The 24,682-nt window shown below is 44.1% G+C and overlaps 1 protein-coding gene across 3 annotated transcripts; it reads right to left on the reverse strand.

Annotated features, from left to right (window-relative positions):
* RHOA (ras homolog family member A) lies at window positions 1–22,915 on the reverse strand. 3 transcript variants are annotated; one of them, XM_066557853.1, is made up of 7 exons: window positions 22,810–22,910; window positions 21,688–21,792; window positions 15,564–15,693; window positions 5,838–5,995; window positions 3,052–3,172; window positions 1,684–1,814; window positions 1–1,260 (listed from the first exon to the last, which is right to left on the reverse strand). In XM_066557853.1, exons 4-7 carry the CDS (start codon window positions 5,991–5,993, stop codon window positions 1,087–1,089), a joined length of 582 nt encoding a protein of 193 aa, XP_066413950.1. In that variant the 5' UTR covers window positions 5,994–5,995; window positions 15,564–15,693; window positions 21,688–21,792; window positions 22,810–22,910; the 3' UTR covers window positions 1–1,086. The 3 variants fall into 3 exon arrangements, with proteins under 3 accessions (XP_066413950.1, XP_066413949.1, XP_066413948.1); XM_066557852.1 differs by lacking the exon at window positions 21,688–21,792 and having other exon boundaries at window positions 22,810–22,915; XM_066557851.1 differs by lacking the exons at window positions 15,564–15,693; window positions 21,688–21,792 and having other exon boundaries at window positions 22,810–22,912.
* Window positions 22,916–24,682: the final 1,767 nt, after the last annotated feature.

Genomic DNA, 24,682 nt, shown 5'->3' on the forward strand with positions numbered 1-24,682 from the left:
TACAGGGAGCTTAGAAAACTGCCTTTATTCTATTAGTTCTTGGAAAAATGAAAATACAGAAAGAGTTTAGTTGGCTGCAGAACAGCAAGAAGTTCACAGGTTAGGAGTCTGATCACTACATGGTAACCAAACTTACACAAAAAGTTTCTTTTTTTTAAGTTTTGAAACTGGGTCCAGCAATGAATTTAAGGCAACTGAACAGTTCAGAAGCTTTGAGTGTGAGCAGGCTGTCTTTTCTCATCCCTACAGCATGTTATGGAAAAAACTCCTCCTGGGTGTGCAGACCACTCATATCATTCAAATGGGTCAGACTCTTACAAATGAACAGGGGAAGAGGATCAGCTGCTTTCCACCGGACTTTATTTTCAAATACAGTTTCTTAAAAAACCCAGAACACCTTAACGCAGAGGTTACAAGTAACAGTATTAGGAAATCCAATTATACAAAAAATACTACATCTAAGCTGGGGTAAATAGATTTATTTTTGGTAACATACATTTAAACTGGCACTAATTACACAGTAACTAAAAGGTAACTAACATGAAACCACAGAACCCTCACTTTTCCTTAGCTGAATGGGACTTGGTCATTTCAGAGTGATCACATTTTCAAATTAATGTTTTACACCAAGCCATGAAAATCAGATCTTCCTAAATGTGATAGCACTGAAGCTACTCTTGATTCCATACAGCCATGTAACGGTTGTACTCAATTAGAATAGGACGTTAGTTATAAAGTAGTTACAGACCAATCCTCTGTGTTGACAGCTTTTTCTCTTTATAGAGACAAGAAAGAAGATAGAGAATTGTCTTCAATTAGCGCCTGGCATATCCTGTGAGTGCAGAAAAGGTCTGTTAGAGGAATGTTGAGGTTAACCTTGGGTGCACAGATGAATTTGATGCAGATTGTTATAAAAATCATGGTTGGCTTCTAAATACTGGTAGCAAGATGACTCGATTTTTAAATCTCTTAAGTAAATTATAGATAATGAAAAAGGCCAGTAATCATACACTAAGATTAATAAACAGCACTTCAAAATTACTCAAGTGCAGGGTGCTGCTTTGGCCATCTTCCTCTGGCCACGCTTTATAAGAGAAGGCACCCGGACTTTTTCTTGCCACGCCGGGCTTGCAAAGCAGCTCTAGTGGCCATTTCAAACACCTCCCTGACACCGTCTTTGGTCTTTGCCGAACACTCCATGTACCCGAATGCACCAATGCGGTTTGCCATGTCCCGGCCTTCCTCGGGTTTGACAGGCTCCTGCAACAGCACAAAGCAGCAGGTGAGGACAGCCCAAAGCCACACTGCTCCTCCCCTTCCCACCCAGCTTCCCAACAAATGCAAAGGAATTTCTGGATTAAGCACACGTAATGAACTGGTTAGTTAAAAATCCAATGCCAGAGGACACCATCAGTTTTCTCATATCTCTAAGCTTGAAAGCTGCAAGACTTTTTGAAACAGGCAAGTGACTGCCTATTTCTGATGAAGCATTTATGCAATTCTTTGCTACCACTGTAAAAAAGCCTATGAGCAAATCCTCAAATCAATGCCTCAGTCTGTGTATATAGGTGTTGATCAGACAGCCCACAGAAACCAGCAGCCAGCTGTGGGTGCCTGCTTAATGCTCTGTTTCAACCACCACACACTTCTGCCATTTACTGTAAGGCTCTGGAAGGAACCTGCCTGCTTCATTTTGGCCAGCTCTCGTCTTGTGTGCTCGTCATTCCTCAGGTCCTTCTTGTTTCCTACCAAGATGATAGGCACGTTGGGGCAAAAATGCTTCACCTCCGGGGTCCACTTCTCTGGGATGTTTTCTGAAGAAAATAAAGAGAGGCATGACTGTACAAACCCCATTTCTGGGGAGAGTTTTATTTTAAAGTTTCTACACGCTGCCTGAGTTGTTGTAACTTGATAATCCACACTGATGCCCTTTTTTCTACTCTTCACAAGGAAGCAAATAGACCTGTTCTGTTGTTGCCAAAAAGGACAAGCCTGTCTGTAGTAATTTGAAGGCTGAAGGACATGTAACATTTAGGCTTCTCTCAGCAGCTACCTGACAAGGGTTAGCACAAGAGAATTTGAAGAACAGCATGCAGATTTTTGGACTGGAAAGTTATGGAATATTTTGCTTCAAGAGAAACATTTTATTTATCTCCAGAAGCTAGAGGTGGGCACAATAATGAAGCCTAAGTTTTAACCTCACTTGTTTTCCTAAAGCAACACAAAACAACCCCTCTCAGCTCTCCCCTTACTGCAGCAGAACTATTCAACACACTAATTACAGATACACAGAAACAAAGGCTTAGGGTAAGTAATTTTCAATCTGCCATTTCTCCCTCCATGCAGCAAATGAATTTGTTCTCATATACAAGCAACCTCCTCCTCACATCCCTACATGACTTTATTTTTTTAGTGGAAGGAGGACTTGGGGGCTTTTGAAAGCAAAACCTTGATAAGTTCTGTATAGCAGGAAGTGCTGAACAGCCTAAAACATCTGGCTGTGCTTTCATAAGCTCTTAGGCATTTGAGATTCACCAGTGGATGTACCTGCAGGCTGCATAACCACTTTCTATCTTCATGAAATTCCATTCAGCTTTTGAAGAGACATTCACTATTATGTAATATGGCATATTTTCTTGCTTGAAGGAACAACTTAGACAAGGCTTTTGAAGCCAGTTTTTGCACTACAGCCAAAATACCAATTCTGCAGCTGCACCTGGAGTGCTCAGGTGTGCTGGCCTCTAGATGCTGCACACCTGAAAAGCTGCCTGGCAGTTCACTTCTCCCAGGGACCCTGGCACCCAGATACTGGTGAGCAGGAAGGGAGGAGAGGGAAGAGAATTTTTACAATCTGGGCAAACACAGAGTGCTGCTGCAGCTCTTAATGTAGCTGGAGAATTCTCTAATGTCTGAAAACTACACACTCAAACCAGCAGCAATTCTGAAACTAGGAAAGCTCCCAAGGGAAAATACATTCTACAGTGCAACTTCCAAGGGGAATATATCGATATAGAGAATATATGATTCTGATTCAGTTAGAGATCTACTTACCTAAACTATCAGGACTATCAATTGAAAAACACATAAGTATAACATCAGTATCTGGATAAGAAAGCGGTCTAAGTCGATCGTAGTCTTCCTGTCCTGCTGTATCCCACAAAGCCAACTCAACCTGCAAAATTAAGATAAGGGGTGAGTCAGATCACCAGGAAAGTTCTGATTCAGAAGCCAGGAACACAACAGGAGTGAATAAAATATTTCAGTCAATACCACTCAAAAGGAGGAGACTGCAAGTTCTCCTTTGCCAGGAGAACTGTTAGGAATTTTACATTCTGTAACTCCGAAAATCAACTTATTGCTGCTTATGAGTATTTTCTGTATACCTATGACCACTGTCTATTCTCTAAAAGGACATAAAAGCTACCAGCAGGAAAGCAAGACAGAAGAATCGAAGGGAATCAGCTCCAAAGGGCTAGGAAACTCTCTGACAATCAACCCAGAAATACCAGTTTTCAGTGAAAGTGGAATAAGAATATGCTTTTTAGAATTAAGCACATTTTCAATGGGTTTACAGCTGGAACATTTAGTGACTAAGAAATGTCAAGATCATACTTATTTGTGCACAAATTTAACACAATTGATTTGTGTGTAAAGCTTCTTGTTACCAAGAAGTAAAGTACTTAATGTTCTCAGTTTTTCTACTTTTGCTGGAGCTAGGGGAGAACACCCCAATAGGATTGTTTAAAACTGTAGAAGGAATAGCCAACATTTAAAGCAAAGGACTTTAAAAACTCTAATCAAGCTCTTTAGGTACATATACTCTTGCTTAAGATTCTCTGATGAGTCTGCCATCATAATGGAATGGGTGCCTTCTTTAAACCCTTGCATTCAAAAGTTCCAGGAAAAAAGTCCACAGCAGCTCAGATAAAGGCAGATAAGCAGAACTGGAACCCAAACGTGAGCCTGCATGTGCAATGCAACTCTCTGTTTAAAGTGTGAAGAGACAAAGCCTTGAGTTGCACACATATACAAAAATAATCTTCTGTATTTCAGTCAGAAATACTCCTCCTCTCAGTCACCTCTGCAGCTGCAAATGTGAATTCTGTGGTAAATGTTCATATTTCTAAAGAGATGTCTATGACACTGGAATCAGCTCCTACAACACAATATCTCTCACCATCACCTCTTTGTCTTCATACAACTTCTGGACATTTCTGGTAATGCTTTTCTAGGAAGACAGAGGTAAGTGGCTGTCAAACAGAAAAGGCTTAAGCGCTGCTCTCCTACAAACTTTTGTAATCAAATTTTCTGAAGACCAAGAGCTTAGATAAAATATATCCTCTAGTTACAAAAATAAAATCAGCTGATACTGCTCAAGCTGCTGATGCTATTTTCCTTTAGCTACTGGCTGCCTCTAGCTGATAGGGCATGACTCCCTATTCTCTCATTCAGAGATGCAGAGATTCAGGCAGAAAGGAATGAGGAAGTTAGACTTGGTGATGAGACAGAGAAATGGATATCATACATATTTCAAACAATAGTCCTTAGAGTCTAAAATACAATATAGAAACTGTAGAACCTGTCACTTGGGGAAAAAACATGTCCTAATATTAGTCTAAAAGTAAATTTTCTTTTACTGATTCACATTATGGGAGAGGAAAGCTCTTTTTAGACTCAAGCAGCAAGAGCTATCATGACTAAATCCATAAATAACCCATCCCTGCAACACTAGGAAATCTATTTTAACATAAAGTCAAAACTAGCTCAAAAACTTCTTTTTCTCAGGATCCACAGTCACTGCATCTGAACTGGAATGGACTGAAAAATGTCCTGGCTGTACCTGAGCCCAGAGCCAAGGCAAGGTCCCACAGGGACAAAACAGGGAAGCTCAGCAGCATCAGCACCAAGACCTGCCCCATGCCTGAGCTGCAGTCCCATGGCAGAGTCAGCTCTGTGTGGCTACAGCACAGGCTGTGCCTGCCTGACAGGGTTTGTAGATAGCTGAGCTTTCAAGGTGCAAAGCTCCAGCTTTGTGTGCTTCTGGAGCGTCCTGGAAAGTGACAATTTTGCACATCACCCAGCACCCTGCTGACAGAAGTGCAGAAGGCAACCTACCCAGGGATCAGCACCTACAGCTGCCCCCTGGAGTGGGTGTCTGACATGTCTGCTTGCAGGGAAACAAAAGGATTCAAGAGGTTCCACTGATTAAAATCTGATTTTCAAAATATTTAAAACTAAAATGAAATATTTTAATAATTAGTTTACTGAAGTACAAACTGAAGATGAAGCTCAGTGAGCTGTGGCTACACTTGGATGCTAAGAATTGTGCTCCTTCAGACAAGCAGGACAGGTGATGCTGATGTACACTACAAAAATCAACCCCCTTAATCAACCTGTCTGTCATCTGTTCTCAGAAGGATGTTGCATGTTGCCTGGAGCAGGTATGAAAAAAAACCTCTCTAGGAATTAGTCTTTGTTAATTACAATTCCAGGTCCCTATTAAAACAGAGACTCTGTTCCAAAGGCCAGCAGCCCCAATGCCCTCAGCATCTTTGCACTGCTCCATCCCCTCCTACCTGCTGCAACATTCTCCTCAGACTGATTGCATGGCTTTTAGAACCTCAGCCTGTGTACAGCTAGAAGCACCTTGTTAGACAGACACTGGATATGAGCACGTTCTAGCAAGGCCAGTATTTTTTTTCCACAGAAACATGCTTAATATGTGGTTAGTGCTTATATTGTAAATATATTTTTAAATATTAAGTAAGTGTGGAGATGTCCATGCTATTCTGAACAAACACCAGTTCATTCTGGCTCTTAGAGAAGGGTTCACATACCTGCTTTCCATCCACTTCAATATCTGCTACGTAATTTTCAAAGACAGTGGGAACATACACTTCAGGGAACTGGTCTTTGCTAAATACAATCAGCAGACAGGTCTTTCCACAGGCACCATCTCCCACTATAACCAGCTTTTTTCGAATGGCTGCCATAGCTGAAAAACAAAACAATGACTTGTTAATTCAACTGTTACAGCTTTTAACCGAGATGCTAATAATTAATAAACACCAAGTCTTCAGTTAATAAGACCTTTTAATTGATTATGCATGTCTGTTAGAGAGACAGACATATCTGGACTTGGATAAGTTCAGATTCCCATCCTTTTAAGAAAAAACACTCCCCAGCACTTATCAACACACCAGTGAGCCCACTAAGTGCAAGAATAATAGAAAGGAGAGGGGATGGGCCTGGTTTAGCATTTATTGATCTGTCCTGAAGGCTGAGATAGCAGCACCCAGAGACAATGAGTGAGTGAGCAGCACTGTCCCAGGGTACCCTCTCAGAAGTGTATTCCAGGTAATCATATACAAGATGCTTCAATTGAAGGGCAGTAACATTTTCTTATCACACTGAGCTGTCTTAACTACAAAGCACCAGTCAGCTGGACTGAGGAGCACCTGCTGCCACCTCAGAGCACCAAGAGAAGGATCTCAAGGTAACCAGCTCCTCAGATTACAACCACCACTCTGCAAAGGATTTTGGCAGCATACATCTCACTCCTCAACCCCCTTTCCTGGGCATTAACCTGCCTCCAGGTTAACAGAGCCTGCTGTCAGCTGGCAGTAAGAGAAGGGGGTACTCCGTGCAGATGTCTGCTGTGCAATGAACTGATCAATGATGAATTGATTGGTCTGTATCAGGACCATACAAATCCATGATCTGCTCATGAGCAACTCTGGCCTGAAAAAGACAGTACAAAAGCTTGGAAAGCTTTAAGGAAAGCGTGGAGTCAGGGTGGGGCCGAAGGAGATGGTTGTTTTGGATCTGGCAAAGCAAACAAAAGCAGCACTATGTATATGCCTGCTCTCTTTTCTCCAGGTGTTTATTTGTGACCGATGCAGGGACAAGCCAGGGAGTCAGGGAGTGACCTGCCTAGAGCAGAGTGCAGTGAGGACAGACCCATAAGGACTTTCTTCTCCAGAACACAAAGGCACTCCAGGGGAAGCTGCTTAGTCATCCCATGAGGCTTCCTGGAGATGGAGCAAACAGCAACACCACCACAATGCCTATGACTGCATGACCAAAACAGCACAGAGCGAGCACCCGGTGAGTTCACTTTTGCCATGACAAACCCAGAACAAAGTTCTATGAGGATGATCATGGCTGCTGGCAAGGGGAGAAGGCCTCAAAGAAGCACAGGAGAGATTTAGAGGACACAGCAAAAACTTTTTATCCTTTTCACCTCTTCTTTTCCCTCATGAAATGAAGTAAAAAGGTAAAACTACCATCTAAAAGCAAACTTTGGGACTGTTAGGTGGTGAAGAAGCAGTGGATATTACAGAGATTCTGTACTTCTGCTCCAGGTACAGAGAATGTTCCAGGTACCATTTCAACCCACCAAGCAGCAAGAGTCAAGGACGGCCTCGTCAGACACCACTGCTCAAGTGATCCAAATCCACGTCTAAAGTCAGTTTCTTTCACCTTGCAAATATATAGGTACACAAGTTAAAGTTATTTACCTTAGGGACTTGGGTTAATTTTTACATTTGTGGAAGGTTTTAAATGATCCAAGCCTTATAAAAGTTCTCTTTTCATTGTTTTAGATGATTTTGAATCCTTTCTAGGAATGGTAGTGTTTGAATTTTACAGAACTGGAAATTATCTGTCCTCTGTACCAACTTCAAGATCAACTACTTGTAACTTCAATTTATGTCAGTTTTGGCTAATCTGCCCTTCAAGTCCTACAAAATCTCTGAAGTAATCTACTCATGTGCTCTACCAACATTTACAATGAGAAAATTTCCCTCAGTGTGTACCCTCACCCTTCTTTGATGTAATATAAGCCCATTAACTGTTTATGCTGGTTTTTGTGGCCATAAGGAAATTGATTATTCCCTTTCCCCAGTGCAGTTGAGAATACATGCCTTCATTTAGTCTTCTCTTCAGGCAAAACAATGCCAGTTTATTCAAGCCTCCTCTGTAAATCATATTTCCTAGACTTTCCCATTGCTCCCTATTGGGCAGAGTCCAATTGGCAGAAATTTACCAAAGTGTGGAGCCCAAAAGCTGAATTCAGTATTTCTCCTAGGGCTCTGTGAAGAGTGCCCAGAGCTGAAGGACTGATTTCATTGATCTTCTGGGATACCCTGCTTAAACACCAATCTGGAATTGTGTGTCTTTTTCTTTCTTTGTCCCCTCCCCTGAAGACAACACTGTTGATACAGTCAGCTTTTAATTCCTGATAGCTCACAGACTTTTTTTCATTCAGATGTCTCCACAGTGAGTAGTTCTCTCTTCACACAGCTGAGTATCCACTGCCACACTTGTATTTGTCCTTACAGTGACTGATTGTTTATTCTGCCTTCAGGTTCTAGCTCTGTCCTTCAGTTTAATCACAGTCTGTTGGATGCAAGTTCAATAGCAGTGATTCCCAGATAATTATCCAGGCCATTGATGAAACCACCCTGGAGACACAGTGGGTGGCTGACATAACCTGTCCTTCCCTGCCATCCTCCTTCATCTCCCTTCTGTGCTGGTGGCAGGGACTGGCCTGTGATGCCTTGAGTTCCCTGCAGTATCACCCAGGGTAGGTGACCTTCTGGCATCACTACAGATAACTGTATTTTTCAATGGAGTATCAGATCAACTCTATCTTCTTCTAAATCTTCCATCTTCCATCACTCAGATTATTTTTTAAGTATTCCTTGCCAGTTAAATTTTATGTTTTGGCCTTCTACATACCTATGCCTAAGGTCTACAGGGAAACTACAATTATGTAAAAAAACCCCCAAAAACTCATTATTTAATGTAGATCTTTCTACAAACACTTCCCCAAAAAAGCTTGAAAAATGTATGGATAGATGTATCAAAATTATTTCAGGAGCTTTATTTTATCTCTTCAGTAACTTTTCCCTGAGAAAAGCCTATCATGAAACTCTGCTTGAATGCTTCCTGAGATGTGTTGACATCATTTGGACCCAAGATGCCCTTCAGCAATGTGTGCTCAACCACTTCCTTCCCATTGCTCAGGACCTGCCCATGAGGCTCTCCAGCTCACAGTTCAGTGCAGGACCATCACCAGGACAGATCAAACCTACCCAACAGTCCTCTCCATCTAGTACATTCAAAATCCAGGGAATTAAAATTCCCTCAACATCAGCTCCTAGAGGATCCTTCTGGACCATCACAAAAAGCCTCAACCACATTATCATTTTTTGGTCACCTATGGCATCCTCATATTTTTTACTTTAGTTTCACCTTCCACAGCATTACAAAGCAATTCCTTCTAGAACAAGTGTGTTGTATAAAATTCAATTCAGGAGGCAAAGATCACCACTTAAAATCTCCAATTTTCAGAAGCAGCCCAGATTATAAATGCTGGGTAGATATAAACACCTCAGGATGTCAGCTCTGATCACAGCCAGACACCTCCACCCACCTCGGAAGGAAGTCACCAAACATCACAACCACTTCTTTCTACTTATCATTATCAATGGACCATAGAATGGTTGGGGTTGGAAGGAACCTCCAAGATCATGTAATGCCAACCCCTGGCACAGGCAGGGACACCCTTCACTAGACCAGGTTGCTCAAAGCCTCATCCAACCTTGATCCAACACTTTCTAATTTAGGAATTCCTTGAATTTCCTAATTTAGAGGATTCAGTGTACAGATCAGCATATTTCAGCCAGTTATTTTTAGCTAAAATAAATACACTCCTCTCCAGTGGATGGCTGTAAGGGGTTGTCAGGTCTGGCAAAGATTCAGAAAAACAACATCTTGGTAGCACAATAGAGAAAAAAATGGATTGTTAGAATGGAGCTGCATCTTAGTGGTGCGTGTAACAAGGACAACACTACCAGCATTCACAGCAGCTGGGTCTTTCTGGTGCACTCTGACATGCTCTGGTTTTCTTCATCAAGTATTCTGAAACATGGAAATACATCAAATTTCTACCAGCAGTATGTGAGAATCAAAGCACTTTGTTGGCCTAAAGAGTTTCATTTAAGATGCACATTACACACAATTTACAATTTGCTGCAGCACAGCTTTTCACCAGTGCTAAAAAACCTCTATGAGCTACCTGAGAGGGTGTAACAAACAGACCAAACCCAAGCTACTACTGCCTCCTGTAACTGAATGAAAGTACATTCATCCTTTAACACAACACACAGAGCAGGGAGAGTCCAATAAACCCAGGAAGCTGCTGGGACTGCATCACTGATGATGCACACAGAACATTGGGCAAGAAATAATTTATCCCAATTAGTGTAGCAGAATGGCTGCAGTGATCTTCTAGGAGAATCTGTGGTGTCTTCTGCAGCGAGGCAAGAGATCTGCAATTTTTCCTACTCTTCAATGAACCACTCTTCCCTCTTCCTTTGCATTTATAGGATTCTCAAAACCAGCTAGTGTGCTAGATTGAAAGTGGAAACTCTCACAACATGACTCAAGTGACTCATCTGAATGGAAGAAATTCAATTATGACATTTCCCCAGCCTCAGCCAGTGTCTTTCACAGGTATTACAGGAGCTTTAGACATCCTTTGCTCAATCCCACTAACATCACAGGAGGTTACAACACAAGGAGCTCCTGTTTGCAGAGTTGCCACACTAATATCCTTGTTACAGGAGGCTGCTGTTTCTAAGTGCAGTGAGGCTCCAAGACTCCTGCAGCATAAAGCCCCGCTTGTTAAGGGAATCCACCAAATACTCCAGAAGAATTAGAAATGGGGAAAATATTTTTTTCCATGTTTTAAACATACTCCCCCCCAAGTATTACTCTTTACTGCAAGGGAATTTGCCTCTTCAGCATGCTATTTATTTTTCCAAGGAACAACTTCTCTAGTGCCACCTCTCTGGCAGGTCCCAAGGCCACACAGCATGAGTGAGGATTGTGGACACACTGTTGACATTATGAAGTTGGATAGGCTGACAACAAACATGCCAGGTTTGTCTGTCTCACTCTGGATCTCATCCTGGAGAAAGTAACTGATGGAAGAAACAGCCCTTTACCATCACATAGGTATCACAACTATATTTAATTTCAATTACCAATTAATTACTAGTAACTTTATGTTGCCTGCTATGCTATACAGGGAGATCCTTTGCATAATACAGAATTTTGTAAAAAAATAATTCTGAATTACTGCATGTCAGCAAGAACTCAGCAGATGCAGTTCAGAAGCAGTTCAGCATGCAGTAAGGATGCTGCAGGGGATAAGGGGGAGAACATCCTTTAAATTCTTTCCCACCTAATCTTGCTGAAGTCCTTAAAACCAAAATGTTGGAAGGCAAAGGTTTTGAAATCTTACAAAGCCTGCCTTGCTGCTGACTCCTCTGCACAGTACTGAAGCAGTTTGGTGCTGAGTGAATTACAGCCTGGCACTCTTCTCACTTGCTTTATTTCCCTTCATTCAGTCAGCCCTGCCCTGGGCAGCAGGAGGAACAAGAGCCAGGCTGAGGGACCAGAAAAAGAAACCCTGCTCAAGTGTCTCCCACCCTGACCAGTGAGGCCCTGCCCTCTACCTACCACAGGGGAGAACTGACTCTGTCCCAGTCCCTCAGCTGCTTCTGCCTCAGTACCTGCATTCACTCCTAAAATATACTCACTTTTGTTCAAGTCTGAGGTGGAGGAAGAAAGAGTTTTCCCCAAAGACTCCAGGGATCAAGAGGGGATAAGCAGGCTTTTCTCAGTTTTCTTCTGGCCATTTAGCAAGGTTGGGCACTAACACTGAGAACTAGCAAAGCAGTTTGGAGCCCAAAGTAGATCAGCCCCAAAGCAAACAGGTCTGATTTTAGAGCAGCTGTGTACAGTGAAGAAAGAGACTGAACGCAGAGCATCTGAGTGAGTGAAGTGGCCCAAGGACTACGACCAGGGAAGGGGTCAGACAAACAGGCCAGGAGGAGAACAGCAGAAGGATGTAACCACTCCTCTAGAGCAGAATCCAGGATTCCCACATCTCCAACAGCAGGCAAGAGTCTCAATCTTCTCCTCCACTAAAGTCCCAATGGAGAATGCCAGCAACTATACATTCTATAATCCTTTTTTGCTGCTCACTTCTCATTAGTGAAAGCACATATAAACAAATACCAGAAATACTGCAGCTTGCTGCTGAAATGCTAATCCTGCTACCTTAAATCAGCTTCCTTCGGCCTGTGTAAGCCTATGTGTGCTATTTTGCCATTTTCCCCCACATAATCAACAAGGATGGCCCTGCTCTTCCATAGGAATAGTTGTGAAGTAAAAGAAACTGTGACCCAAATTCGCCTCTTAGAGAAGCTGCAAACTGGGAAATCAATAGCCTTCGGACTGAAATAAAAGTAAGAAAAAAATTATGGAAAAACGTGACTCAATCACATAAAGGAGTCAGATACAACCCGTTTCTGCTCCAGGGTTCCTAAAAGATCCTGGAAGATGTACATACCCCAAAACATGCAGCAAGTGACCACTTATTTATTGTCTGAACTGATCTGTACAGCTGGACACACTGAGCTCAGAGTGATCTGCTCTTCTGACACCATGAACAACCTGAAATCAAGCATTACTGGGATGGAACCTCAGTTCAATTCCAAGCCACCAGAATCAAAACACTAAAAACATGAATATGGTCAATACATTTCATTATAATGGTTGAGATTTTCTTAATTCTGTGCAAGTTTGCCTGTGGACACTTCCACTCATAAACCAAAAAGCCACATTATTTAAAGTGTTGCTAACAAGGCCTTTGAGAAATAGCTATATTTATACTCCTTACTGCAGCCAGTACATAAAGCAGTTTGACAGTACTGCAAAATAGACCTATTTCTAACTACAGCACTATGTGGGAGCAGCTGGTGAGAAAAAGCAATCTGCTGGGGCTTTTGGGGAGGGTTACATATGAAATCTACACTTGAAAAAAGTTCCAAAGGTGGCAAAGCATAGGGCAGGCTACTGATACCGCACATTAAATTTAACCCACAGAGAAATGGAATTTTTCTGTTGTAAGACTGAAGTACAATTGAAAAACTGACACAGAAGGTCAGCATAGTATCCAATGGGATTAAACCCTAAACACAGGTCCTTTGGAAAGGTCTTTGGACAAGGCAAGCTGAGTGTTCAGCTTTCTGATAACAGCTCATTCAGCCTACATCAACCAGGCTCAAGTCTGGCATGTTTTACTAGCTTGGAAAAAGTGCCTTGCAAATAGAGCTGTACATTTCCAGAGGCAGCTTTAAATCCAGAGCAGCATAGCTGTGCTCAGCCCCAGCTAATAAACCTCCCCAGGTCTCAGCTAACTCCACAAATAACCAGCTCAAGCCTCTTTGTACTACATCACCAGAACTGGGAACAGGGTCAGCTTAACTGCATTAGGTCTTAGCAACACTGGTTGCCAGCCCCAGTGAACCCTTAATGACTGATGAATTTTATACAGTCATTAAGAGTTATCCAAAAGTACACAATAGGTGTTTTACAGGCATGGGCATACAGTGAATCTTCGTTAAGGACACAGAGCGTTGCTCATGCTGCCTCTCTGGCTGTGATGGGGCAGGAGGTTCCTCATGCAGTATAAAGCCTGCCAGTGCAACGTTTTGGAGGAAACCTGAATCAGCTGTCAGCACTAGATCCGTGCTGAGTGTCATGCGGACACAGCACGTCTAATCTGAGATATCATGTGAAGTCTCAAAGTAGGATTCATCCTATCAAATTACTGCCTTTGCCCTTGCCTTCCTCTTCAGGAAAAATCCCGTGTGACAACACACAATTCATCTTCCTCTCAGAGAAGAAAATTGTTTTGGATTCTAATAAATTTGCTTGAAAACATTTTGCTTTTCTCTCCTTCCCTTTACAGAGCACCTGCCTGTGCTTTACAGGAACGAGCCTCAGCACTGCCAAGTGCTCCCAGGAACACACAAACTATCTTCTGTGAAAACACCCAAATCATGAGCTATGCAACCTTCTACACCCAGCACTGTGTCCCACAAGCAGCTCCAACATGGACACTGACCACCAGACCAATTTGTTTCTGCACCTAAACCTACACCTAGAGACTCACAGACCATCTGTTACTGCAGGTCTACATACATGGAAATAGGGACGCTGACTTAGGAGTTAGGGCTCTCCACCTCAGTGCCTGGCATTTCAGACAAACTCAGGACTGGATTCTTGCACTAAAGAAGAGGAAAAATGAACAAGAAGCTTCTCCCTGCATGTTCACCAGCCTTCAGCTCAGGAGCTTCTTGGGTCAGATGTGGTTCACATGAATTTGGTAACCTCAAACAGATTTCTCCTCCATGAGCTTGTCCAGACTCCCTTTGAACCCATGTAAAACTTCCAGCACACACAACATCCTGTGGAGGGAGTTCCCACAACTTAATTACACATTGTCTAAAGCCACTTCCTTCAAATTCAAGATTGTCCCTATTGGTTTCTTTTACTGCCTCTTAATTCCGAAATGGAAAGGGAGTGAACAATTTGCCTCCGCTCACCCTCTTCCTGCTGCTCACATAACAGCCTTTCCAGACTGGAGCACCCTAACACAGGGCTGGTTGCTTTTTTGTTTTTTTTAATTACCTTTACACCTTTGACAGCAGTGCCTGTCTATTCCTGGCACAAGGAGTAACAAAGTGGTAGAGGTGTCACCTTCCCATCCCACATTATCCATCCCAGCTCCAAATGCCTCAGGGCTCCTGCAGCACAGCTCCAGGAGAGGAGCCTTAAACCCATTCATTCAGTATCAGAGAACCACACCCGGAGATGCGTTTCAAGTGCAAACAAGCCACTGCTTGGTCATTCCCCAGCACATTTCACCCCGTGCATTAATTCAAGAGAAGATCATCTTGACTTTAAAATAGCAGTAACAGAGAATGCCATGCACCATGCTCCTCACTCCAGCAGTCAACTATATTTTCTGCATTATGATGAAGTCACTTCCTCACTTCTTCAGCCTCTGCAAATTTCCCATTACTGGCATTTTGCATTTCTTCCTGGTGACCACTCAGAAACACAGCCCAGGAGTCCAACTCCTTCATGTTTTCACTACACACAGACTCACTTGAGCCTCCACTTGCCTTTCTACTAAATTTAATATGAACCATATTGATTTTGTTCTGTATTCTTTTCTCACTGAAAACGACATGCAATTACTGTCAAGTACTAACTGAAGGTTAAGATGAACACTTGCACTTAAGAACCAAACTAAAACAATTAACACCTCTTGTTTCTATTTCCCCCAGTCCAGGCTGAGTGACAGCGCTTAATTCTTTCCTGAACACTTCGTTACTTATTCCATTATTGTACCTGGGATTGATGTCTTAAATCTGATGGGATTACAATCATTAAGATTGTCCTACTTCTCTTTATTATTACAGCATATTAACATTCTTTCAAACTCAAACTGCTGCACTATGTAAAGAGCTTTCTGGAAAAAAAAATTACATTGCCCCCCTCAATTTTCAGGCCAGAGATCTTCAGAGCTAAGATATGTATCAAAACAGAGCTGTCAATTACCAAATCTGGTCAGATTAGGCGTGCAATATCATTCAACTTTTTTTTTTTTTAACTTAATGAGATAATCAGAATACCTGATTACACGGAAGTTCTCTGTGTATAGATAAATAAGTGCCAAAAGATAGGAAACCAGGCAGAAGGAAATGCTCAGCGCTCTCAGAAAAACACCCGTGGAACCTGCACAGCTCAACGTTCATAAATGACCTGAAAAAGTGAAGAAAAATAGCTATACAACAAAATTTACTGGTGATGTCAATAAAGGCAAGGGCTAACTGTGATGGATTTTAGAACTTTAACAGGCTCTGTGCCTTGGCAATAAAATTTGAAGGAGAGAAATGTGAAGTGATATGCAATGTAAAAACCAGACTCAACTTCCTATACGAAATGATGGACTGGGAGCTGATCACTGCCACTCAAGGACAGCATTCAAAAGTTATATAGTTAATTCCTTTAAAATAAAAGCTCAATACTCCAAAGTGCCACAATTTTAAAGATTCCAGTATTAAGAACTAGGAGAAAAGGAACAAACCAGAAACCATTAAGATGATGTCGGAATCCATCGCATGACTGCATCTTCTGATGTGTGCAGCTGTGATCCTCCCATGTCAAAAGGCTATAAATGAACTGGAAATGACTCAGAGCAGGGCACACGGACGATTAAACTACACAGCAGTGACCATATGAGGAACAACTACAGCAGAACTGGAAAAAGGACAGTCTGGAAGAGACACAGCCACAGAAGAAAACAACTGGATGCTTCTCTCAGACCCTAAAGAGCAGTGAGCAAAGCTGGGGCCTGAAACAAGGACAAGAGCAAATGGGCTGAGCCAGCTTGAAAGCAAAGGCAGGCAGGCCTCCCAGCAGGACACATGGCAAGGCCTCACCACATTTCTACTTTTTAGATCCATAATTTCATAGTTATTTGAGCTCCTTTTTCCTCCCAGTTACTTTCCACAATTTTGAGCTTCTGTTTTCTATTTTCTATGTTCAGTTACTACTTTTCTCTTATTTCATCTGTAGGGCTTTCTTGCACTTTTTTTAAGTGTGAACAAAACAGATGCCTTCATTTCCTTTCCAAGCCAGGTTATTTAATTCACATTCAACACTTGGAAGGAGAAAAACAGTCAAAAGAAGGTTCCTGAAAGACCTTTTTTAAGCATGTTTGAGTCAATTTTTTTTAAAACGAAACCAGCAATATGTGCAAGCAAAACTCTGTCTTAACATTGTCAACATGCATCCTGTTTTGTTAACACCAAACTTAGCAGGATGCTCCTGATAACTGCCTGCAAAGTTCACCCCTATACTGTTCACCTCCCTACTGGTACATAATTAGTAAATTAACACCATTTCAGAACCTAGGGAAGAAGACTAATTTGAGCATTTCTCCCTTGTCTTCCTCTACCATGACTAGTCCCTCTCTGAGGCTGAAGGCAAAGTTTGGATTTTGGGGGCAGACAGAAGGATTCTGTCCTCAGGATTTGTGGCTGCTGTTGCTGTCCTTGCACCCCCCAGACCATTCTTGCACATTTGCCCCCACTGACTCCAATCTTTGCTATCTGCAGGCACAACGACTTACGAGAGCCCTTCTCTTATGCAATACTGAGTCCCAAGATTACTTTGCACAAAATGAGATTAGGGCTTAATATTGAGGTAATTATAGTAGATCTGTGGATTTCCATGTGTGTGTAATCTGCAAAAAGCTTTGCATTTCAGCCAGTTTTTTCTTGGTGTCCTCTCCTCCCAGACACCTCCTGCATGTCAGATGGGATGTGGGGCACCTCATGCTGAGCAAGGCAGGCTTCTGCTTGGGCATGGTGGCTCTGTCTTCAGGTGCTGGCAGTAAAGCACATATGGACAATAAAAACTAACACCAACTTCTCCAGACAGCCACTTGTACCCACAACTAACACTCACCTGTGCTCCTTCCTCCTCTTCTCCCACCACAAGACATCTGTTGAAACCGCACTGGTTCAGATCAAACACCTCTGCTTAACACAGGCAGGTATCTCAGAGTAAAAGAAGGAGCAAATGCACTGATACCACCATAAGTGTATTTTCTGAGTAGACAGCTTGGGGATAATTATTTCTTTTTATTCTTTATGCCCAACAGCCCAACATTTGACAGTGTTTTCTCCTGTCATTCCACCTGTTTGGTTCTGGAGCCGTGTAAATCGCTGTCATTCAAAGCATTCTGTGGTCTCAGTGCAGACTGAGGGAGAGGCACCATCAGTTTTGATCTAGACCAGACTGCTTGGTCATGTCTTTGCCAAGCTGAGGAGTTCAAATCTTTTTAAGCATCCCTTGTATGGAATCCATTCCTTATCTCTGATCACTATTTCCAGCCTCATCTTTGCTTTTCCAGTTGCAATGTATCTCAAAGCACATCTTTCTCTGTGGCACCCCACTGTAATCAGTGTGTTGAGGACTAAGAGCCATGATGCTATCCCTGTTTTCCTTTTTTTATTCCTTTCCCAAAGCCCCTCATACAAACTCATATGATCACTGTTGAACACTAAACTTCCATTTTCACAGAATTATGGCAAGCTCTTCCTTCTAAGTGGCAATAATTAACTTTCATCCCATCAGTGCATAAACAAATTAAGACTATCCCCCTGCTTTGTATTTATCTGGAACAAATTTCATTTGGCATTTTGCTGCCTGTAATTCAGTGTGGGAAGGACAAGCTGCAATTCTTCCTAATCAGCTCTCATCTTTTCCTCCCTTCATCCTCAACACCCTTCTCACCAGATCATTTATGAATATGCTGAACAGTAGAGATGTAACACAGATCCCTCTTCTTCTCTTCTCCCAAACTTCCCTTCTTTGTGCTTCTCAAGTAATTACAAACCTCCAGCAGCTATGAGCTGCACCATTTCCTTTGCAAAAGCCACACTGGCTTTCTGCTGCTCTTAAGTTGTTGGTCCATCTGGTTAGCTTTTTTCGTTTTCTACTTTTTAAAAAGGCACTGAACTGTGATATCCTGCTGAACTATCTTTAAGAACTGCTACCACATAAATCCTCCTCTATTTCTGTGGCTTCAAGGTATTGAGAAGTTATACAGTGTAATTAGTAATTCGGTCATTTCAGGCCTGAGTTTCCTTTGGAACCCTTGGGCAAGCACCATCTGGTCTTGGCATCTTGTAACTGTATTTATTACTTTGCTCTATAAATTACTTTGCTGAAAATTCAAGCAGAGACAGATCTTCCAATGAGTCCTGTTCTCCATAACGGGAATATCTGGCACAGGGAACCTCTTCGGACTCCTGGACTCCTCCACAGGAAACAGGAATAAGTCATCTTCCTACTCATGGCTTCATCATCCAATATTTCTTTCACTTTTCCATCTATTGGCCCTCCAGAATCCTGAGCCTTCCTTGTTTCTGATAAACTTGGAAATTATTTCTTTTTTGGTATGATGTTTCTCAGAGTCTCTCTGGCAGGTCCTTGTATCCTTGTATTTATCATTTGACTTGCCAGACTTCACGTTCTTATTTACTTTTCTGGTCAACTTCATGACTTAAACTTTCTGAAGGCTGTATTCTTATTTCTAATACTTTCTTTATCCCAAACTGCATGCTCATTCTCATCTGTCAACATTCCACAGTATAATTTAAAATCCTCCCAAGAACATTTTCAATTTCAAGCGCAGAAGCCTAGTTCTGCTGTGGTTTACGTGGAACCCAGCCTTTCCAAACAGCTCTTGGACTGAGGTTCAAAAAATGAGCCAATTCACTTGGTCAGCACCCAGTCAAGATCCCACTGTGAGACAGCTTTCTCACTTCACACAATTTCAACAGAGCAGACGGGAGGTGAAGAATAAAGAATCTCCAGGTGTAAAATATAAGAAAAATGAAATGCTAGCAAAGAATGCAAACAGAGATAACTGGTACTTGGACAGCTGCTAGTTCTTTCAAATCACTGACACATGCAAAGACAATCTTCCTTAAAACTATGAAGATGAGGAGGAGGAATCCCTTTGTAGACATCCACACTAGCAACCTGCTCAAAATGTGACAGTTCAGGCCAGGTGAGACAGAACTATTTATCGTTGCAAAACACTGCTAATTAACTGAGCAAAGAGACTGAATTGAGCTCTGTTTCTGATTAAAAAACAACAATAAAAAAGCAAGCAGAAAACCCACAACTGTCAGAGCCTGAGGAAAGCAAAACCTCATATTTGGTGTACTGCCCAATTTTACTGGGTATACTTGTGACTCTCCATCTGTTTGTTTTACAAGGGACCTTGGTTAAGAAAGGTGGTCAGAGAAAGACAGCAAACCTTCTTCTGATTAGTTTAATTAGCTGACTCACTTAGAAGGACTGACTGTTAGTTGTGTGGATGGCAAATATCTTAATTAAAAGGTAGTCTATAGATATTTTAGTTCAACTTTTACAGTCTCAAATGTTCTTTCCAGATGAAAATATGGTGATAGGAAAAGGACAGAAGGAAGGAGGGACAGGGCAGTGTCACTCCACCAACTCCAATTAGCCTTTGTTACTTTATTCACTGTTCAGAAGGAGTGGTAACAGATCCCACCAAGACCAGAAGGCACCCAGACACCCAACAGTAGTGTAAAAGTAGTAGTAACTTAACCAGTGTACCACAGGCAGTATTTTGGGATATTTTTGCTTATTTTTGATATTTACCAATAAGCAACTACCTCTTTCTATTTAGCTACCCACTATTTATAGCAGGAAAGGAATTATCCCAAAAGGCAAGGAGCAGAGGATTTTCATCATGCACTCAGGTGTGTGCAGGTGCATAGCTGTACCCTGGGAATGGAATGAAGGTCAGCTGTCATTTGGCACATTTATTTTGCATTGCACTGTTCTCTATTACAGAGTTTCACCCTTATTAAGTGTTTTACTAGGACAAGCTCATCATGGATTAATTTAAAATATCAAGGGCACACTTCTGTACTTTATCAACATGCTAACTTCCTCAAACTCACCCAATTACACTTCTCCTCCACATTAGTTCAAACTGCATTTAAAGACACTTTGTAAGGCAACAGAGCAGAACAAGAGAGAGATGAGTTTTAGTATTAAAGGTAAAAGATGGTGGCTGAGTGGAGACGTGGAAAGAACCTGATGATGCCATAGCAGCAGGGAATAAAATGTTAGAGAAACTGAGAAGGTACACTTGGCTAATGAAAAGGTAGCCAAGGTCAGAAATATCTAGCACAGAGGAGACCAAAGATATGGTGTGAAGAGCCCACAGGGTTCTGGGCAACTTAAATACATTGAGAGAGAAAGATAAGTGTAAAAAACAGAAAAACCAAGAGTTACTGTCAGAAAAATGAGGAAAGATGATGATACTTCCAAGACCCCTCCAAAAGGTTTTCATTTGGAATTTGCTTATCTGAAGAGCCATCCCCAGTGCTACATCCTGGTGGCAGTTGAGATCATTTAGGATGTTTTTACTGTCAATTCCTGGCTCAGAGAACTCCCCGCCTCTGGCGCTTGGCTGCTGTGGCACTCGGCCAGAGCCTGAGCCTGGTGAGCGAGGAGGGATAACATGAGAGCTGCTCAGCTCACTTCTGCTGAGACTGAATTTATTTTGCCCCTTGTGTGACAGTGCATTCATGTCTTGAGAAATTCTTTTTGAAAAACCCACGTATTCTAGTGTTAAATGATACAAATCACCCAAGTTTACAGGTGATTGTACAAATCATACAAATTTATGTCAAACATTTATGCTAAATATGCTGTTAAACATTCCAATGAACTAATTAAAGTGAAATAAGGCTAACATTTTTCTTTTTTTAAACATGCAGCCTTGATCCAAATCAGTGTCAGAATTAGACTCTGTAGATTTGAATGAGAAATGCCAGTGCTGGGTGGCTGGAGACCTGGATAAAACCAGAAGAGGGGAGGGAGAAAGCACACATGTATCAGAAAAGCCTTTAACAGCAAACAAATATTTTCATAAACAATCTTTTCAGGGAGGGAAAGACTTAATATTTCCATACTGGGAAAAATCCCCAAATAAAGCCATCAGAGAACTTAATACTTTGAGTCACAAACAACATTTAGGGCACATAAAATTAACTTTTGAGATTTCTGAGATAAAAAGAAGATCAACAGAAGTCTGATTCTGGGAGAAGTTCACCATTTCAAAATCACAGAGATGGCAGAATTGACACTTAGGCTAAGCTCTGGAAGGGGGGAAAAAGGCAACAACAAACTTAACATTACCTATGGAGGGCTTAGTGTTTAATTTTCTCCAAATACTGTATCACACAGAGAAAGAGTGAGTGGGAACCGCTGCTCCTGAAGGGTTCCCTGCGACAAACAGGTGAACTGTACCAGGAGAGAAACAAAAGCTGGATATGAGGCAGCAACTAAAAACAAACAAACGCCCGTTCCAGACACCTCTTAAAGGGATATCAAAGTAGATGTGGTATCATTGGACTGGGAACAATACTTCACCCTGAGGATCTGTAGTAACTAACACTCCAGACCCCTGGGAGAAGTTTTAGGTTTTATTTTTGAAACCCAAACAGTAGTCTCGAGGTTCCTCACGCCCTCGAAGGAATGGCTTTCCTGGCAGAAAAGGTTTATGCAGGATTTCGTTTAACACCGGGCAGTTCTGAGCTAGGTGAGGCTCCCGGGGCTCCGGCCGTGTCAAACCACCCCCGGCGTTTCCCCGGCCTGCTGCAGCCGCCCCACCAAAAAAACACCGCCCAAACTTTCCAGTTTCGCTCCAAAGGCCGATTCCTCCCCAAGATAAAAGTTCAACGGCGCACAGATCCCGGCAGCCCTTCCGCAGGCACCCCGGCACGGCCCCGTGCGCCGCGGGGGGCCCGGCGCGACCCCCGCTTGCGACCCCCGGGGCGGGCGGGGCGCGGCCCCGCCGCTGGTGACGTCACACAACGCTGCCACTCACCGAGGCGCCCCCGGTGCCGCCCGTGTCACCCCGCGGGGCTGGGGGCAGCGCTGCCGCCGCCGCCTCCCTCCGCGCCGCCCACGGCCGGCCGGCGGTACCGGGGCCCGGGCGGGGCGCGGGCGGCTCCCGCGGGAGAGCCCCGGGGCCGCGCCCCTTCCTCCCCTCCCCCGCTCCCGCGGCCCGGAAAAGGCCCCGTTACCGGCCCCGGGAACTCGCGGAGGGGCCACCCCGGCCAGCCCTCCCCTTTTGTGCGCGGCAGTGGCGGCGAGAGGCCTGGCCGGGCCCGGCCGCCCCCGCCCGCAGGCCGCGGACTCCCGGCGGGGGCGGGCGGGCCCCACCCGGCGACGGCGGCGGGAAGGGGGGAGAGGAGAAGAGAAACCGGCGATCCGCTCCCCCCCGCACCCCTCGGTCGGCAGAGAGCCCCCCGGTACCTGCGGCCTGCGCTGGTCCGGCTCCCGCCGCCTCCTGCTCCACAGGCCCGAGCGCGAGCGGCGGCGGCGGAAACGGGCGGGGCGGGGCAGGCCGTGCGCGCTCCCGGCCCCCCGCGCGCGCCGCGCTCCCGAACCGCCCCGCCCGGCCGCGCGCGCCCGCCCGCCCCAGGGCCAATCGGCGCGGCCGCGCGCGGAGGCTGCCGGGAAGGGCCGCTATAAAAACGCCGGTGCTATTTACATCGCGCTAGTTGGGGAGCGGCGGGGCTGGCGCTGTCGCTGCTGCTTTGTGGAGGAGGTGCCTGCCTCCCTGTGGCCTCCTCTGTGCCTACACCGGGAGGAGCTATTGATGCTGGGCACGGCCCCTCCGCGCCTACTGGGGGAAAGGCAGCTTGGTGGGGACCTGAATCGCGATGCCCAGTTTGCCTGTGGGTGGTTCGTTTCCCCCTTTCTTCCGGCAGAGTCACAGCGCGGGTCCCGTGCGTGGTTCTGGGCCCTTAGCTCAGAAGGACATTGAGGGGCTGGAGCGGGTCTAGAGAAGGGCAGAGAAGCTGGTGTGGGGTCTGGAGCACACGTCCTGTGAGGAGCAGCTGGGGGTGTTTAGCCTGGAGAAAAGGAGGCTCAGGGATGACTCTGCCACTCTGCACAACTCCTGGCAGAAAGCTGTACCAGGTGGGAATTGGCCTCCCCTGCCTGGGAACCTGTGATAGGGTGAGAGGATGTAGGCTTAAACTGCTCTGTGCTGGACATCAGGAAGAATTTCTTCACAGCAAAGGGGATCAGACCTTGGAACAGGCTGCTCAGGGAGATGTGGGGTCACTGTCCCTGGGGGTGTTCAAGGAAAGGCTGGCTGTGGCACTTGTGCCATGGTCTGGCTGACATCCAGGAGTTTGCTCATAAGTTGTATTTAATGACCTCAGATCTTTTACAACGTAATTGATTCAGTTAAAAGTGGGCGGGGGCAATGGTATCAAAGTGCCCTGTTTGTCTATGGGCCTGTTTATTCCTGTGGAGCAGATGAGCTCTGCTCCTAGCAGGCACTGAGCTGTGCTCTTGGGGGTGGAGAAAGCTGAGGGGCTCACAGGCAGGGCCTGGAAGGGTTGGGCTCACTGACAGCATCTCCTGAGCATGTCTGTGGTGAGCTTAGTGCCAAGGATTGCCCTCATCCCAGGGTGCAGAGCCCTGTGGCTGATGCACTGGAGGAAGGGTATTACTTCATAGTTTCCTTCCTTGCCCACCTGAGAAGGTTCAACATGTGGAACTGGCCTCAGGGGACCTGGGGTGGGGGCATCACTGCAGAGGGAATGTGTGCATGGAGAGGGTTGATGAAAAACAGCCTCTCTGTCTCTCAGGGCTCCCTTGTGAACAGGCACAGCAGCCTTCAGCTGGCACTTGGGGATGGCCTGTTTAACCTGGGCACTGTAAGAAACTGATGCTGTGCTGCTCCTGATGTGTGATCTGCAGTGTTTGTCTCCATTCTCTCATTTGACAACATTTGCATTGCCAGCTAACTTTAGCCTGACCTTTTTATGGGTTACTCTGGTGCCTGTAGAGGAAAGGTGCTGCTTGGCTCCTCTCAGTAAGCAGCTCCCAGGGACTGGCTTGTTTTGTAAAGCACTGCAAGGAAGGTGACTTTTTCTTACTAAGCAGACATTTGATTCAATGTGGTAAATGGTTTTTACAGCTTAGTACTGGTTCTTGATGGATGACTGACAGTGTGCACAGTCAGAGGCCCATGATGGTTTATTCTGTGGCTGAGCAGTACAGCTCCACCTCTGATGCTGAGACAGAAGTTCATTTTCCTGAAGTCCATAGGGAAATTACCTGTGATTTGGACACTGGGCTGGTGGGGTTTGAACCAGAAATCAGTTATTTC

This window comes from Molothrus aeneus, chromosome 12 (genome assembly GCF_037042795.1).
Source record: "Molothrus aeneus isolate 106 chromosome 12, BPBGC_Maene_1.0, whole genome shotgun sequence".
NCBI lineage: Eukaryota > Metazoa > Chordata > Aves > Passeriformes > Icteridae > Molothrus > Molothrus aeneus.

What these genes read in the sequence shown, in the direction of transcription:
- RHOA (XM_066557852.1), bottom strand. Translation starts at nt 5,993, where the DNA reads ATGGCAGCCATTCGAAAAAAGCTGGTTATAGTGGGAGATGGTGCCTGT. An exon ending in TGATAGTCCTGATAGTTTAG is followed by an intron (nt 1,815 to 3,051) that starts GTAAGTAGATCT and finishes TATTTTCTTCAG; the next exon opens with AAAACATCCCAGAGAAGTGG. An exon ending in AGCTGGCCAAAATGAAGCAG is followed by an intron (nt 1,261 to 1,683) that starts GCAGGTTCCTTC and finishes GTGCTGTTGCAG; the next exon opens with GAGCCTGTCAAACCCGAGGA.